The following is an 18,409-nucleotide window of genomic DNA, read 5'->3' as shown; positions in this document are numbered from 1 at the left end:
AATCGCCAAGCACGGAAAATTCTGAGAGGCTACAACATCATCTAAATGAAGGCAACTGCTTGGTTTAATGTATTGGGTAATTGACCGGTAGGACTCATTACCAAAAATTATCATTAAGGCTGAGAACTTCTAAAGACTCCAAGGAAAAACATTCATGGGGATAGGAACAACATTCTGGGTTCGATAACCAATGCAAATATAACTCATCTTTTACAGTGGTTCATTTGTCATGTACCCAGCAGCACCAGCTCACTGCGACCAGGACCTGCCTCGAGTACAAACTGTTCTTTCATTTAGCTGACAACTTCCAGCGTTGGAGATGCAAGACTGAAGCAACCAAGCTTTCAATACAAGCCTTCACCTCCACAACTACCAAACACTGGACATATTTATGCCAAGAAACACAGGAGGTGAATTTAAATACTTGGTGAAGAAGGTGCAGGGAAAACAATGATAATGTAAAGGAAAAATGCGGTATTATCTGAGCATCCTATGCACTGCTGTGCAGTCCCTGCTGCTGCACGGGGCTCTGGGCGTGTGGAACGCTTCCGATTCCACTGTCAAATCCCACGTTACCCTTCCCTCCCGCTCATTCCAGCTTTGCTGTTAGAGTGCGCTTTTCAAGGTGTTTTGAGCATAGATACCAAGAGGAAAAAAACTACACTGGGAAGGGATCAGCTATTTGAATTCTGAAAAATGGATCTAATGACGCAAGAACCAGGCACTTCTTTCTTGTATTAAGCGTCTGCACATGGATATATTCCAGCACAAACTCCACACCTTAGTTTCACATCCTGCAATAAGCCACATGCGGATACAATTCAAGACAACGACCGAATGGGGCACTCACCTTCATAGCTGGCCTGGAAGCCTTGAGCACTGACCGCGTAGTCGCTCACCAGCCACAGGGACAGCACGACCCCCGTGCTCACGATAGGAGCCGGCAGCTGGAAACCCGTTAACCTGGAAGAAATCAAGAGCAACGTTACGCTCACCATTGGTGCCTTGGACCTGCCGACACGCCACAGAAAACAGACCCGTACGGCTTCAATTCACCGTTCAACAAATGCAAACCCATCCAGGGCTTTTCGCACCTCCTGCTTACCAGAACAACTCCCCATCTATCTTCACTGACCGCATTTCAAACCGGTCTGTGTGCTTCACACCTTGTTCGCCAACATCATCTGCTCTGCTAAACCCAGCACCATCACCTCGGAGTAACCTTCCCCATCCATAAAACACGAGTAATATCTAAGGTCACTGAGCGAGGCCATGACATTATTCAATGATGTTCAGAGCAGGTTTTGAGAACCTTGGGGGAAAAACATTAGATACGGGTCTGAAGCGTTACACAAACTGCATTAAACCGAACACAAACTAAAACAGCGTAAGAGAGCAAGCAAGAAAGCGTCTTTGCCAATTAAAGCCCACCAGGGTGGCTGTCTGTGGAGTATTCGCTCTGTAGTTTTACAGTGCATAATTTTTGAAGTCTCTAGGAATCCTCTCCAGTCCCCACCCAACTGTGCCAACAAGAACAACCCCAGGGATGCTCTTTTCATCCTACATGCTCGTATCTAACAGCACCCCGCTGAAGGCTGCCATGGTTAACACCTCCGGACTCAGGGAAAAATCAAAGCCCGCGGACACTAAATCATTTGCACAAGATGATCTACTAGAGGTAGTGCAAGAGCTGCCTGCAACACAGACATGCCCACAAAAATGATATTAAAAGCTGATAAGGCTCATGAATAGACCCAAGTCAGCACCGCAGAAACGCACAGCCTGGGGGTCTCGCCCTCCCTGGCTTTCCGTGCAGACTGAGAGCTAAATGACAACTGTTAATTACAGAAGTCCTTTCAGTGATGATTTTAAACCAGCATTAGTAGATCCCAAACACTAAACCCCGATACTGTACGGACACAGCCCAAGAAGAGCTAATACACATTTCTCATCAACAATTAGTTTTATAACTTATAAGCCTTGGCCAAGGCGATTTACCTAAGGAACACGTTTTAAAGCAACCTCAGCTTCTTGCGGGCCGTTATCAAGGACAGGAATTCAGATGCAGTCCCATTGCCTGATAACTGCCCTAAAAATCAGACTTCCACCAAACCACAGGAGCAGCAGCCACTGCAGAACTCGCTGCCACACGGCACCGCTCCAGGTCAGAGCGAACGGCCCCGCTGCTCCTACTCTGGCCCCGATTTAGTAAATCTAAATATTATTTCTAAGGGATTGCGTTCCGACTAATGCAAGCTGACATGCTCTGCCCGAGAACACGATTAAAGCCAAATTTCCAGTTATCAGCAAAGTTCACGCGGCTGCCAGACAATGACGGCAGTCGAGTTCTCATGTCAGCAGAGGAGCGCTTACCCGCTCTCAGCACAGAAACTATTGTCTGGACAAGCTGGAAGAACAACTGCTCCTGTTTAATAAAAATAAAAGATTCCAGGATTTTTAAGGACTCCGGATAGTTTTGCTGCGCACAGAACTGAGGAAGAGTGCTGCGGTTTTTATTAATTTATTTTGCAGTTTAATTAAAACAGTTTATTGAAACCTTCATGTTACGGGGAGGACCCGGGTAACTCCAGACCGGCCAGTCTCACCTCCATCCCTAGGAAACTGATGGAACGGCTTCTCCTTGGTGCCATCTCAAGGCAGATCAGGGATAAGAGGGTCATTAGGGGCAGCCAACGTGGCTTCACCAAGGGGAAGTCGTGCTTGACCAACCTCATTGACTTTTCTGAGGACATAACAAGATGGATGGATGATGGCAGAGCGGTGGACGTGATCTGCCTTGACTTGAGTGAGGGATTTGGCACAGTCTCCCTGTCTCCAGTCTTCTTCATGGTGAGGGTGTCAGAGCCTGGCCCAGGCTGCCCAGGGAGGTTGTGGAGTCTCCTTCTCTGCAGACATTCAAACCCGCCTGGACACCTTCCTGTGGAACCTCAGCTGGGTGTTCCTGCTCCATCGGGGGATTGCACTGGATGAGCTTTCCAGGGCCCTTCAACCCCTGACATTCTGGGATGCTCCAATCCGGGAAATGCAAGGACCAGTTTTAATAAATGCACCGAGCAGAACTTGTCCCTTTTCACCGTGGGTGACCCTGGTTGGACTCTGCCCTTGCTGTGTCTGCAGATCTGCTCTCATCCTCACTCCTCTCTTCAGCTGCACAGTCATTTTTTCCACTATTTAAATACATTATCCCATTATGGCTGATGGGCTCAGCCTTGGCCACCAATGGTCCCTCTTGGGGCCAGTGGCATTGGCTCCATCACACACCAGGGAAGCTTCCAGAAGCTTCTCACAGAAGCCACCCCATTGTCCCCTCTATGCACACCCAACACTGACATCACTGTTATTTAGTGTAGCAATAAAAATATATATAAATATATATATTTACACTAATGAGAAAGAGAAGCAGCAAACTCTGTTCCTTGTTTTTATTAAGGGCCATAACAAGAACGTGAGGGTGGTAATAACAGCACAAATAATCATCTTCCATTTCTTCCATACCTCTGGCCAAATGGATTATTGAGTGATTATCCCCTTAAGTTGCTTGGAGCCAACACTGATTGTGTGAGATTTTCAATGTGTTTTTCATTGGCTTAATTCTGCTCCTACTGTGATGAACCAAACTAAACCAGTGCCAGAAATGCCACTTCATAAGCTTGCCCTTGCTTCACAGTACGGCAAAAATCAATATATCAAAACAAATCTGCACAGAAATCCTCCACTCTATTTGCATTCTCCTCCACTTTTTGCCTTGGGTTTGCCACCAACACTGCAAATATTCCTGGTGTGCAGCTCCCCATCTGCAGAGCAGCAAAACCTGCATCACAGAAGCATCTTCCCCAATGCCAAAGTCCTTCCGCAGTGGAAAATGGTCCCATAATCTATGAAAGGAGTCGAGCACCTGACAAAGAGCCACTGACTGCCCTGCTCATAGGGTTTAACCCACAATTGAACACTTTTGCCCTCGAAAAAACATTCAGCCAAGACAGTCCATGTCTCAGCCCCTTCGCAAACGCTCTCACCTCCATCTGTTGCGTATTATTATACTGCTCCACTGTATCAATACAACTGTACCATACCCTGTGACGCAGGCTCCCATTTTGGAGTGCAGGTGCCATAATTAAAACAGAGCACATTATTTTTCTGGTAGGATGCCCACCATCAGCTCAGGCTGCAATCAAAATAGTTATTGCAGCTGGCAACCCAACAGCCTTTAAAGCATAAACGCTAGAGAAGTGTCTCAGAACATCTAATGAAAACGCATTGGATTGCATCGTTTAACCCAGCATTAAATTACGCTACACCATACTTCAGTGGGTTTTTTCCTGCGTGTAATTTAAAGGCACCTATTAAAGAAGATTTCCCATCAAACAAACCGCTCTTCAGTGTACAGCGTTTCAATGGTTCTGTGGAGTTGTTTGATACCCCTGCGCTATCCCAGGACAATATTCAAGCTAAATCAGGTGTAAGGGGCTCTGCTGAGAAAACAACAGCTCAGAGCAATAGCTGCTCTTTGGAAAATCACCTGGAATGAGCAGGTGACAGCTCTTCCACACTGTGCCCAGGTAACAAGGCAGCAGCCAACCCAAAATCACCTGGAAGGTGCGTTCATCAAGTGTTCAACTGATCCGGCATCAACTGGGAACAACAGGAAGAGCCCAGTAACTTCCAGCTGACTTTGAATCAAGTTATGTGTGCCTTGTTCAACCCCACAGCTGGATCGCTCGCAATGAGGAACTCACCAGCTGCAATGAGGCCGAACGTACGTCCAGTCTTTCCACTGATAAATGGTGTGTGATATTAATTAACATTCGAAATTCTCAGTCTTGACGAAAAGGATGCGTAAGCAATGTGCTCCAGCTGCTGCAGGGAGAATACCTTTGGAAATATATATTAAAAATTAAAGCCTATGGGGAACTGGAAGCACAGCCACATGCAGAGCCAGTGGCCACTCGCAGCCGTCCCTCAAGGCTGGTTCATGGAATGTGCGTCAAGAAGATAAGAACGAATGCAAGAGGTCAGGGAATTCATCCACAGCAATCCCTCCCACCTCAGATCTCGTTACTGGTAGCTTAGGCATGGTCTGTGATGCTGAAGGAGTTTAATGCCTCCCATCTCACTGCCTGCAAGGTGCAGCGGCAGCTCTGTCTCCAGGAGGCTTTTCCACACCACCCCCTGGCTCTCCAGCCTGAAACCCCCTCCCATGTCCCCACAGTCCTGGGCCTCTTCCTCCTCCTTGTCCTCCATTGTTTTTTCTCCCTTTCTCTCCATATTTAAGAATCAAGTGATTACAATGAGATGTTAGCTTTTTTCCTTAAACCATACTGATAGAACAACTGGTACTGTGAATGTTCTTATTAAGCATTAATAAAACAAACAGAGCATAATCTGAGAACACTTCCAGCTCATGGATGCGGCAGACACTTAAAAGCCAGTTCTGTCTGCAAGGCAGAGCTCACTGGTGTTACTGAGACAGTTGTCCTTTAATTCTGATCCCTTTCAGGCTGAGATGATGCTCTGGACCAAAAAAAAATCTCAGCCAGCTTAAAAGGCTGCTGTGATGACAGAAGTACAATGGTATCAGTTTACATGTGGATTTACTCAACTTGTTGGAGCGACATAATCAAACCCAAGGTGCTTTTGAGTCAAGGTACAAACAGATCCCAAATAAGCTCCTCCCCGGGCACATTGCGGCACCCGTGACTCCTTGTCTATTCTCTCTCCATATTGAACCAAGTTACTTTGCTGCCAACCAACACCGCACATCATGACCTATTTTATTCCATACTACTCTCCAGCCATGCCCTCTGCCCAGCTGGTTGATAATTAAGTTGCTTTTAAAATACTATCCATTGGCTCCGACATCCATGACTATGTATTCTTCCTATCAAGACAGTAACAAGCAGAGGGAAGAAAGTTTTCTCTGTCCCTTGAACTCACTCATGATGAAATAAACTGCACCTACACTTTTTTGTTGTTCAAAACATTAATGCAGCACTTTGTGAACAGTTCTCCACCCAACATCACGCAATCAAACCCCACATGCCAGCAAGACTCAGGAATCAAGTGCACTTTCCTCCCTTCCCCAAGCCAAGTACAATCCATCACGCCACAAGAGTCCCTTGCTTACCTCTGACACCAACAAAGGCTTCATTAACTAACATGGTCTCCGGGGACAGTCACAGGGCTCATAAATTCCAGCCTGGATGGATTTCTTTGCTCATTTAAAATGGGGTTTGGGTCAATTCCCACTAGAAAAGCGTTATTTATAGAGCTTAAAGCCTGCACAGCCATCTCAGTTATACGAGGCCTTCATGGCTCAAGCTGGGAACATGTACAAAGCATCAAATGTCAATAAGTTTAATTTTCCATACAATGCAAGAGAGTAGGAAGACCATGGACTTGGATTTGTAATTTTTAGCATGTCCCTTCCACGCTCATTTTTCCTTTATTCAGGTAGCAGTGAGATACGAGCAGATCTCCCATCAACTTTGGCATCTCTACTGGAGAGCAGCATTTCCCCCTTCAATTCACACACAGATCAGGGCAACAAACTGCTGTTCAAATTAAAATATATATCTCCTTTTCTAAAGCTTTAATTCCACTATAGCAGCTCTCATCAGCTGCAAGCTTAAATATTATAGAAATCGCTAAAGACGTAAGGACAATTACTGCACCTCCAGACAGCAGCGGCCTTTATGTTCTCCAAACAGCTACAAAATCACAATTACATTCCATATTAAGAAAAAGGACCAGAAATCAGCAGTTGCTCTTGCAGCACAAAATCCAATTCGGAACAGCCCAAAAGGAGCCGGGCCGCCCAAGGGGAACAAAATGAATGAGAGTCAATGGGCACTGAAGATGTGTCAATCTGCTATTGGAGCCGGCGAGTAACAGCACTCCACAACCCCATTGAGCCTCCAGTGATCGAGTGAGATTGCTTAATTTCCTGCAGCCTTTCATTAATCTTGATAGAGGGGAAACACGCTGTTCAAAGAGGTACTTTGCCTGAGAAACTCTCAAGGTCAGACTTTACAGATATAAAAACTTCTTGACCTAAAGATTCACTGCGTTTCAAAGAAAACATGAAAGCGCCCACGTTCTTCCTCCCTTTGGGAAAATGGATTAAAACGCACAGCTATGAACTTCAGCTGGTTTGTGCTTTGGTTCTCTCATCCCCCCTCACTACACAGACCCTCCAAAGGGGAATTTAAGAATATGACAAATTTAACTTGCAAAGTAAACCATCACATCATTTCACAGTTGGAACAGTGGCTGGGCTGAGATGGGACTAAGACTCGAGTCTGGCTTCTGCTCTTGGGGTGGACCACGGGCACAACTCGGTGCTGCTGCTGTCACCATGTGTCCCGTGTGTCCTCCTCAGAGACCGCCACTCCTTATCAGTGCACAAGGTGGCCACCTTGATGCTACCCGTGTCAATACCCACAGACCAAAAGTGAAATTACTTCTGCCCACCTGATTCTGCACTAACGAAGCCTCTTGGTGCAGGATCAGGCTGCAGTCACCTCCCCATCGCACAGTTCTGCACTAACGCAGCAATGGGGCGCCCCAGTTCAACCAGTAAGATCCAACAGCTAAAACTACAGCTCAATGAACCCCCCGGGCTGCTTTCTCCCTCCCACCACAATCCAATGGACCTGTTCCTTAGAGCACTGCAACCCAGAGATGATAAATACCCTGCTGAAGAAGTTACCCAGCATTGTTCAGCACGTATGCAAGTGAGCAGTAGCCTCTCCTGGTAAAGAAGACCGCACGTTCTGCCCTTTGGGCTTTCCAAATTAGTTTTGAACATCTTTGTAAAGAGAAAAACCAACCGACTCTCTAAACCGACCAGTCCTAATTTGAGTCCTCATTTGAGCGTCAACTCAGCGGCTCCCTTCACAAAAACAGAACTACATGGAGTGACTGACCTAGCACATCTATTGTGAATTGTTTTCGCTGGATCTTAACGCAAGCCTGAAACATCAAATAAGGAAACTAGCAACTCATTTAAGATTCTTACATTAAAAGCATCCTGTATATTACAGCAGCAGATAAAAAAGCTTGAAGATATGGCTTTCCTCCTTTGCTACATTTTTTCTTAACTACTGCCTGGTTATGTCACCTAATAGCCAAATATGAAAAAATCCAAAGAGCCTCCCAACCCCCCACAGCAATCTGGGATCCATAAATAACTCCAAATATTCAAATTTTAGTCAGGTCTCTGCTGAGCTTCCAAGCCCAGCACGGTGGGGAAGCAATCAGGAGAGCAACCTGATGAGTGGAGCATCCTCTCCGCAATGAGACAATCAGAGCACAACGGGAACGGCAGGGAGCGCCTTCTCCAGCAACCACGGGGCTCGATCAGCTCTGCACGCCGATCCCCTCGGCAGCTCGGAGCAGTTATGAACTTGAAGAATGGGCGTTTGGGAGAGTTTGGTCTGGTGTAACGAGCACAAACACCAGTCAGAGAAAGGAAGGCACATCCAGGCACCCAAGGGAAGCTACAAATCTCATCTGAACTGGTGACAACACGTAACTCTCCAGCTCACGGGAGACACAAACCCACAGCCATTGCTGTTCCCGGGTTTCAAAGAGGATTCTCTTACAGTGGTCCCGGCTGAAAACCAGCGTATGGTGTTGGGGAACAAACTGAACAGACCAAAACCAACCACACAAATTACATGAGCGAAGCTGAAGGAGCAAGGACTCGGAAACACGCTCTGATTTTAGCAGACAAAGCAAAGTCATGGCACTAAAAGATGACAACAGCCCTGGATGTCTAAATTAAGACGCTGAAACGCATTTAATATTCACATACTCATCACAAACATACGACGCAAATTCCCTAATATGCAGTAAAGCAGTTTATTAGCAAGTGTCTCATTGGATTAAGTCTGTTCTTATTCTATTAGGGAACTTTCACACCACATTAAACTGCACGACAAGAGGGTGTTTTCCAGCACACGATGAACACAGTTATTAACCCCTTCTCAGCAACAAGGCCAAGGAAGCTCTTGGGAATACGTGGTTTAAATGGAGTAGTCGGGTTTCCAGAAGACAAACCCCAGCACAACACGACATCAACACCGATGTCCTTCCCTTCTCACAGACGTGACCTACTGAAAAACACCCTCAACACCACGAGCTCACCACAGTTCCTCTGCTCATTTGGTTGATCAGCCTTGGACACACTGAACAGCACAGTTACCTCCTTCTCTACAGAAACAGGCTTTGTTTCCCCCCTTCTTTTACGCTTGCTTACAGCTTATTTTGGCCCAGCTCCTGGTAGCATAAGCTTTGATGAATGACGCACGGTCATCCATCTTCGAGTACGGCGCTCGGATGATGAATTGAGTACATTTGGAAAGCAGTCTGAGAAAAAAACAAAATTGATGGCCACGGGAAAAAAAAAAGAAAAAGAAGAGAAAGAATAAAACAAAAATTTAAAACAGTGTTGGGCAAGAGTTACAGAGTTTAATGAAGGGAGATTGATGGAGAATAAAAAAAAGGTGAACAAAGAAGTGAGACACGGAACAGCAAGTTTCAGGTTTTGAAGCCACTCATCTAGAGACATCCAGGTGAAGAACGCAAGTGTCCATATCTCGTTTAGCTTTTTAATCTTCTGTAAGTGCTCTTAGACCTCTAGAAAGCTTCAATACCAATTTTAGTCCCCATTTATTTCACTGTCCTCTGTTGCACCAAATACACATTTCCCAAACACCTCGTTAGAGATGAAACTTTCCCGCATCGCTTTGTGCTGCCGGTTCCATCCCACAACTTACTCGAGTTGCACACGAGTTCACCAGCAATACAGAGGAAGGACCTTCTTCGTGTCCTCCGCGTCCCCAGCGCAGGGCTGCACATCTCCAGCACTGCACCCCAGCCTGGTGACGCTCTTGCTCTTACCTGATTTACAATCACACCACGCTCACGAGTCGCTCACAGCGATACCCGAGTGCAACTCACCTAATGTCTCTCTAATCTACTCCACCACGACCCTCCTTCTGAATTCATTTCCTTCATGGATTTTGCTTCTTCAGCAGAACCTCCCACTGACACGGAAAGGGCAAAAGGAAACATCTGGCGCTGCTCACGAGCAGAGCAACGTGCCAGGGGCTCCTCGGGGCAGCAGCAGCATTGACTCCTCACCACAGTTTTATACCTGATATAAGCATCCTTTACATAACACCCAAAGCACTATGCTACCTTCTGATTAAATGATGAGGTCCCATAATTAAGATGATTCTCAAGCACGGTTGCAAGATGAAGATAAGATTTATTTGCATAACTCAAATCAGCTACACGAAGGGCTGATTTTCACCAGTGTTTAACGCAGATTTTCCAGCTGGCTTAGACAAGACACTGAGGTCAAAGGATCTGTCCTAAAGTGGCTTCAAGTATAATTAATTTCCAGGACTGTCCACAACTACAGCATTCTTCCCAGGGATTCTAGCACTGTTTCTATTACTTTTTGAATATATTACTGTCAGACTTCAGCTGCAATCAGACACGGCATCAGACACCAGCAGTCACGTCACAAGTCACCAAGCTGATTTCATCTGCACCTCGGATCTGGAGGTCTGAGATCACGACTCCATCAAATGCAGAACGCTGACACGCCATCTAACATCTGCTATCACAGCAATCCATCATTTCTTCTCAAAATCAGCCTCTCATTGAGATTTTTATTAATACCAGGATAGTACTTGGAAGTCTCCGAGATCAGAATCCATGGAGGGTCTGAGGGGTGACCTCAATGTTTACAAAAGGGTGAGTGTCAGGAGGATGGAGCCAGGCTCTTCTCGGTGACAAACTGGTAGGACAAGGGATAATGGGTTTAAGCTGGAACATAAGAGGTTCCACTTAAACTTGAGAAGAAACTTCTTCTCAGTGAGGGTGTCAGAGCCTGGCCCAGGCTGCCCAGGGAGGTTGTGGAGTCTCCTTCTCTGCAGACATTCAAACCCGCCTGGACACCTTCCTGTGGAACCTCAGCTGGGTGTTCCTGCTCCATGGGGGGATTGCACTGGATGAGCTTTCCAGGTCTCCTCCAATCCCTAGCATTCTATGATTCTATGAGGGTCTTCATATTAAACTATATTACTTGATAACTCTTTACCCCTAAAGCTCTGATGGTTTAGTCAGATGTGAGAGAACATCACCCCATCCAGCTGGTGAACAGCCTGCAAATTGGGGAGCTACCCAAATGAATCACAGAACCCCAGAGTGTCAGGGGTTGAAGGGCCCTGGAAAGCCCATCCAGTGCAATCCCCCCATGGAGCAGGAACACCCAGCTGAGGTTCCACAGGAAGGTGTCCAGGTGGGTTTGAATGTCTGCAGAGAAGGAGACTCCACAACTGGTGTGGGGTCAACCGCCTCTTTCTATGTGACCTCGTAGCTGGGCCTTGTGATTGCCCTCCCCACAGTGACGCCCACTGCACATCAGCTGCTCTCGCAAGGGCTGCCAGGTCTCTCGAGAACAAAAGTGCCCGATTAAGAGAAAAAAAACCCCAAAAAAGGCTTCTCTGTACCTCAAAGATTTCGCTGAATCGGGACCCGCCGAGCTGCCTCCAATCTCAGGAAGCGAGTGCACCCACAAAGCCCCTGGAAGAGCTCTAAACTGAAACCCATTATCCATCCTCCCACCCAGAGAATCTCTTTTGGATGGAGGGAAGCTCCACTTGCACATTAGCTCTGCTTTTCTCCCGCTCCATTTTCTAATTAACTTCTCTGGATGTCTAGAACGACTCCTGATAAATCATTGCTGTCAGGCATTCAGAGCAACATTTCAAACCTTATCGGAGGTAAGAAATCAAAACAGCTACAGGAACCGCTCACGAAGCAGCGCTCCCAGTTTATTGCAGCATAAACCTCCGACCTAGATTTAATCCCAGTGGCAGAAACGGGAACGTGTTTATAAACATGACTGTTATGAGCAATGTACCTTGTTCTCAGGTTCCCCTGCTGAGGCAGTCCATCGTAGATAGACAACACGTCAAAGTCTTCCTCTAACGCGAAGGACTGGAAAACAAGCTGTATCCTGTTCTGCTCCTCGGCAGTGATTGTCCACGTGCAGTTTGCATAATTGGGATACCCATATGGAAAGCCTGGACTCTGTATGGTCCCGTTTGGGCCCTGCAAGATGTGACTGCAGTTCTGGGCTGGCAAGAGAAAAGACAAAAGTACAAGTCAAATGGTGTGGGATACAGATTTAACATCTTTCACCATCGAAACAGATCATACGGGGTTCTTCACGCTGAATTTCTACTCAGTTCACGGTCCCAAGGAACAGATAAAGGGAAAATGTGAAGATGCATCTTTGTCCTCCCTGCAGGAACGTGGACCCTGATACCCACATCCCGGGCACTGCTCCCTCCAGCTGGAAACATCACAGGCTAATAACAGCTGGATCATCGCAGCTCCTGATTGTAATGGGGACACAATGCTTTCTCAGCCCAAAAATCCAATCTACCCTTCAGCACACACTCTGCAGTGAGGGATTTCAGCCATTTCATGCTGGGCACCTCATGCACGAGGGGTTCGGAAGCTACAAAGCAGCAGGATGACAGCACCAGAGCTGATGTCTCCCTTACCCTGAGCTACGCTTGAATCAGAGATGGAAGATCAGGGCTCAAGCGCCCAGACAAAGACAGACAGACCACCCCTCACCTTGAAAGGCCAAAAACTGTACTGGACATAATACTTAATGAGGAACTGAGTCACCAGATGAGTCGCTTGTCTGGACAAGACCGCATGAAAACTGAATGGCAAAAGATGAGAAATTAAAGTTGTCCTGACTCCAGAAAGAGAAGGACACGGTGCAAAGGCTTCAATGAACAAACCATTCTTGAATAGTTATTTAGAATAAAAAAACCTAAATCTTTGCAACGTATTAGAGCAGCAGTTCTTCTTCCCCCATCTGCATCCTTCCAGGTAAGTGTTGCTCACTAACCCCGAAACTCCCCCGGGCAGGGAGAAGAGCCAGTGGTTTCTATATGGGCCCTTTCCATGCACAACACCGTAAGGAAAAGGCACATTCCCATTCAGTCCCTGCTCTGCAAACCCCAAACTGGCAGCTGCACCCTTGTAAAGCCATACGGGCCACGGCCCAGAGCTGCCAACACTAACACCGCACAGCCCAGCAGAGAACAAGTCCTTGGTCAGACCCAGCCTTCCCAGGCTGGGCTTTTCTCTCACCCGGTTCTGAAACATTTCAGCTCCTCACGCAGGCTCACATACAGCAAGTGTCTTCCCATCAGTATTCCCAAGGAGCTGCTGCAGAGCTGCATCTTCTGAGAACAAAGCTCAGCTCTGTACCCACCGGCTAAATACCCAATGCTTCCCTCAAATCCATTTTCCATCCCAGAAGCAGTACCTGCGAATACTCCATCCCGAAGATAAAGATCAACTGCCACAATGTACGATTTCTGGATATATGAGGTTTTCTCCTCTCTGGGGGAACAGGTACATAAATAGGTTTTGGGAACAGCCTAAATGACAAATTCTCCTTAGTGTTCTCCTCTCCGCTGCTTTACCCGAATGTCTTTTGAGGCACAAAGAGAAACGCACTCCAAACAAACTGGGACAACTCCTGCTGGCTTTGCTGGGATAACTGCTCCCCAAAGCTGAACTGCAGACACAGTTTGCAAGGCAGCAGAGACACCAAAGCCAAATTCCACCTGTACCCTGTGGCCGGCAGAGCCGCCATCGCTGCCGCCTGCGTCTCCTCCGGCTTTTCTTACCGACATCAGATCCTTCGCCTCTGCTTATGCAGATAACCGAGGCTTTCAAGTCGAAATGAATCAGATTAGAAATTACTACTTTGATTCCTCATTGCTTTTTTCAAAGGCAGCGCTGGCATTTGCACTTCTGAGCGCCAACCAGCTACAGGTACAGAACCGCAGAGCGGCGCTCATTAAAGCCAATTATAATTACACTGACCTACTTTGGTGCAAAAATGCTTAGCGGAACTTCTCTCCGCCAGACAAAGTTCACACCTTAATGAATCTAAAATGGCCAAACATATTTACTACTCAGGGAATCTTTTTGTATCGTGTTATTATATCAATGAGAGTCAGGACAGCCCCATAATCCACCGGGGACTAAACCTGCGCTGCAACGCAACTCGTTAACAAGGGCAGACTGTACTTTGCGTTTCTATAGCACCTGGCATCTGCCCCTCTCGGTGCGTTTTGTCAACACACAATAAATACAAGAGTGGATCTACCTCCCGCCTCCCCTCCAGCTCCATTTACTGCCAAAGATCCACAAGCTTCAGTTCTCTAAAATTCAATCACGGCCTCTCCGACCAGACTGGCACTCAATGGGCGATGTGCTGCTATTGATGCTGTCCATACTGTACGGTTTTTATTTGAATCGTAAGTGAATTCCATCACAACAATTTAAGGATATTAAAAGGCTGTATCTCTCCACTCCCTGATGGTATAAAATCCACTGATGTTGCACAAAGCTCAGAAAACAAATTCAAGGTCCGAGACCCATTGCCCCGGACACTTCCAAGGTCACATGAAAGGCAACAAGCTTTACGATCAATACAAACTTATGATGTCCTTGCAGAATCAGCAATTCCAACATAGAACAAACAAATGCCAGGAAAACGTACATAAACCTAAACCCAGCTGCAGGAAAACTAATTCCTCATAGAAAAAGAGGACACAGGTTGATGATCAATCAAATCAATCTAGTGAAGTATTTGTGCAGGGATCATCTCCTTTCCACCCCGGGTGGATTCCCCATCACCGCGGGTACCGGAGGAGCCGCAGCCCCTTGGTTTGCCACACTTTATCCCACAGCTACAGCAGTAAATGAGAAAGGTAAATACACAAAGCTGAGGGATGAGATGTCATTTGCCAGAAGGCTCAGTCTGGCAGTGTAAATATTTGCGTAGATATTCCAGCTTCTAATACTATTATTCATGGACTGAAACCTTCTGATATATAACACCAAGGAGAACTCATCAGTGGATATGCGTTTGTGGGCACCTGTCCTATTTTCGTGACGGAGATGAGCAGTGTGAGAAGGGAGCTAAATCTAACTCGTACCCTGCCAACGCAACCCGCTATTTTCAATTCTGGAAAGTAGTTTATTAGGCGAGTATATCTTTTTAATGAATGCATCAGTGTAATTTTATTGCAGTAGGGCTTAAAGTTTCCAGACAAGGACGAAGGCATTATCGTACTTGGTACTGTTGAGTAGACACGGACCAAAATCTAAGGGGGATGGAATAAAACACAAGCCAAGGAAATCACACTTGTGAAGAGCTTGGGGCTTTGCAGCAAAACATCTTTACCCAGGGGCACAACCATTTCCTCAGTGATAGAGCTTAAAAGTCAGCTTTACCAGTCTCGACTTGTATTTGTGCAGCACACACTGCTTGAACAACGTACACAGACTAATCAGCTTCACTTCTGGCTCATATGCACAGTGAAAACGATGACATATTTACTTTGCAATATGCTAACGGAAGAACAGCATTTCTAACAGAAACAGGGGCTGCCTGCGGCATTTTATGATACACAGTTAATCCACACACCACGAAACTTAACACGACCGGACACTTAACCAGAAAAATAACTATCGGCTGAACGCAGCTGCCCCTTGGTTAAGTGGGGAAGCTGCAAACCCCCCGAGCTCCACCCTGGGTATGGATCAGCCTCTTGCCATGAGGAGAGCAGGGAAAACATCCACGTACTCGAAAACCAAGACTTCTTTTGACAGTACCAGCTAGCGGGAGGGTTCTTGACACTGTACATCTGTCCAATGCAATGTGGGCAGTTGGGTCCCGGAGCAGAACCAGTTCACCCCAGTGACACGACTGCTCCTCGGATCTCTGATGGCCATTGACCAACACAAACCAGTTTACATTTACATTCAGGCACATTCATAGCAATAGGATTTTGTTATTTCCTTCAAATCAGCAACACCTGCACACAGGAGCTGCCTGGGCTGCTTGGTTTCCATCATTCAACACCAAACTCCAGTAGCTCTGCACATTCAGATACAACCCGGACACCCAAGTTCTGTCACCACAGATCCTCACCAAGTTGGCAAAAGCTAAATAATAAGCAAAGGTGGTGTCTGGCATTACAAGCACAAAGGTAACAGATACAAAACATCTTCCACCTTCTTCCAATGCCTTAAACTTACCAGGTCAGATACACAACAGTCTGAACCAAGGAGGTGTTTTAACTGTACTGATTTACACCATATTAATGGCTAAGGAAGCAACACTTCAGGGAGAGGGAAACAGAATTTGTTTCTGAATTGCTTCCTAAAATATGAGTTGATGTACTTTGTTTCTCAGCAGAAAAATCTAATTTAACAAACACTGATGTATGGTCACTGCACAATTCAAAAGGAACAAATATCAAATCACGTACACTGACTTGCTCTCAGCAGCATCATCTGTTGGTGATACATGGCTGTCTTTCCCTTAATGCAGTAGGTTTTAGGATTGTCATTTTCTTTAGTTATTGTCACTTAGTCACAAATGTTTCTATTTTGAGTTGTTCTGGCCTGTTCAATGAAACAGATGAACATAAATACCTTTCCCCAGGAAAACACAGATCCATGTCACACAATCACAGAGAGCCAGGGATTGGAAGGGACCTAAAAAGCCCATCCAGTGCAATCCCCCATGGAGCAGGAACACCCAGCTGAGGTTCCACAGGAAGGGGTCCAGGCGGGTTTGAATGTCTGCAGAGAAGGAGACTCCACAACCTCCCTGGGCAGCCTGGGCCAGGCTCTGCCACCCTCACCGGGAACAAGTTTCTTCTCCTCTTTCAGTGGAACCTCCTGTGTTCCAGTTTGCACCCATTGCCCCTTGTCCTGTCACTGGTGGTCACCCAGAAGAGCCTGGCTCCATCCTCCTGACACTCCCCCTTTATATATCTGTAAACATGAATGAGTCCCCCCTCAGTCTCCTCTTGTCCAGCTCCAGAGCCCCAGCTCCCTCAGCCTTTCCTCACACGGGAGATGCTCCACTCCCTTCAGCATCTTGGTGGCTGCGCTGGACTCTCTCCAGCAGTTCCCTGTCCTTCTGGAGCTGAGGGGCCACAACTGGACACAATATTCCAGGTGTGGTCTCCCCAGGGCAGAGCGGAGGGGCAGGAGAACCTCTCTCAACCTGCAAACACGCAAACACAATCCATCCCAGCCTGAAATACCAGGGCCAAATCCCACTCGTCTATCAATAACTTCTCAATCTTTTCTGTTTCCATTGCTGTCCACAGTCATTCACCCTCACTGTATAAAGTTCTTCAAGACACCAGACCCCAACTCAGGAACTCCACTCTAATACTGACATCACTTTCCAGCACCCTCTGATCTAAATACCAAAAACGTTCATTTTCCCACTGTTCAGTGTCTTCAATCTTTCACCAGCAACTCCTCACGCTTCCTTACACAGTCGCCTTCTAAATCATCACGGACAACCCCAAGCAGCAAGCAGTTTACCCACAGCCCAGCTCCGACTCTCTTGTTCACACAATTTAAGCGAACAAACAGGGAAAGCACCTTCACACTTCATAAATCTAAGCCTTGTTTCCCTAAGTATTCACCTTTTCACAGTTTTAACTTAACCTATAGTCTCATCAAAGCCTTCCGGGTAATAAATAATGCAGAGACGTTCCATTAACTATAACTTTTAACCAAAAGCTGTTGGATCCAAGAACATCATCAAGGGGATGATTTACATCTCAGATCGGCAGCGCCTTTTTTTCTCTGAACACGTGGAGCGATAAACCGGAGGACGCAAGGGCAGAGAACACGCATTTCACTTCATCTGAATCCAGCTCATGGCACCGCTGCCAAACCTGGAAAGAATTACAACACCCCCCTCAGATCAGGAGCAGCGTGTGGGTCCTGAGCAGGATCCCACGATACTGAAGAATCAAACACAGCATTCCTGAACCCAACCCCGTCACCCCCCGCTCTCCGCAGACGCATCGCTTCCCTTCCAGTCCAACAGTCTTTCACTCCCACTCCGTCATCACTTTGTCTCTTTTAGTGCTGCCCGGGCTTTCAGACTCTTATTGCAGGGATCTGTTACATTTAGGCATTGTTCCAACCTTACCATAACGATTCACTTCTAAGGGCTTCCCGAGTAGAAAGACGGGAAGAAGAGACGAGATGACGGTGGAATGAAGACGCTATAATAATGTATTTAAGTTTTTCCCACATGTGCTTTCTCCCAACGAAACTTTTGTCTTGGAAAACTATGCAAGTTTCATATATGTTTTGGATTTCTGCTCACATTGCTGACCCTGGAGTTCCCCAGCAAGAGCTCAAACCACATCACCCTACAGCCGGAAACTAAAGCGCCTGCACGAAGAGCAAAGAGAATTAGCATTATACTTGGGTTTTATATCTCATG

General features: G+C 46.6%; 1 protein-coding gene across 2 annotated transcripts in view; it reads right to left on the bottom strand.

Moving 5' to 3' along the window:
- The window catches only part of CSMD2 (CUB and Sushi multiple domains 2), a 237,730-nt gene that overhangs the window by 205,404 nt on the left and 13,917 nt on the right, over positions 1–18,409 (bottom strand). For both annotated transcript variants that reach the window (XM_065857095.2, XM_071799063.1), the window contains exons 2-3: positions 11,960–12,176; positions 851–963 (exon numbers count right to left, since the gene is read on the bottom strand). In XM_065857095.2, the coding sequence (XP_065713167.2) occupies positions 851–963; positions 11,960–12,176 (330 nt within the window). The remainder of the gene's footprint in view (positions 1–850; positions 964–11,959; positions 12,177–18,409) is intronic.

The sequence above is a fragment of the Patagioenas fasciata genome, chromosome 25, assembly GCF_037038585.1.
Source record: "Patagioenas fasciata isolate bPatFas1 chromosome 25, bPatFas1.hap1, whole genome shotgun sequence".
Classification (NCBI taxonomy): domain Eukaryota; kingdom Metazoa; phylum Chordata; class Aves; order Columbiformes; family Columbidae; genus Patagioenas; species Patagioenas fasciata.
Note: the sequence above shows the minus strand (reverse complement) of the source record. Positions and strands in the feature narration are given on the sequence as shown.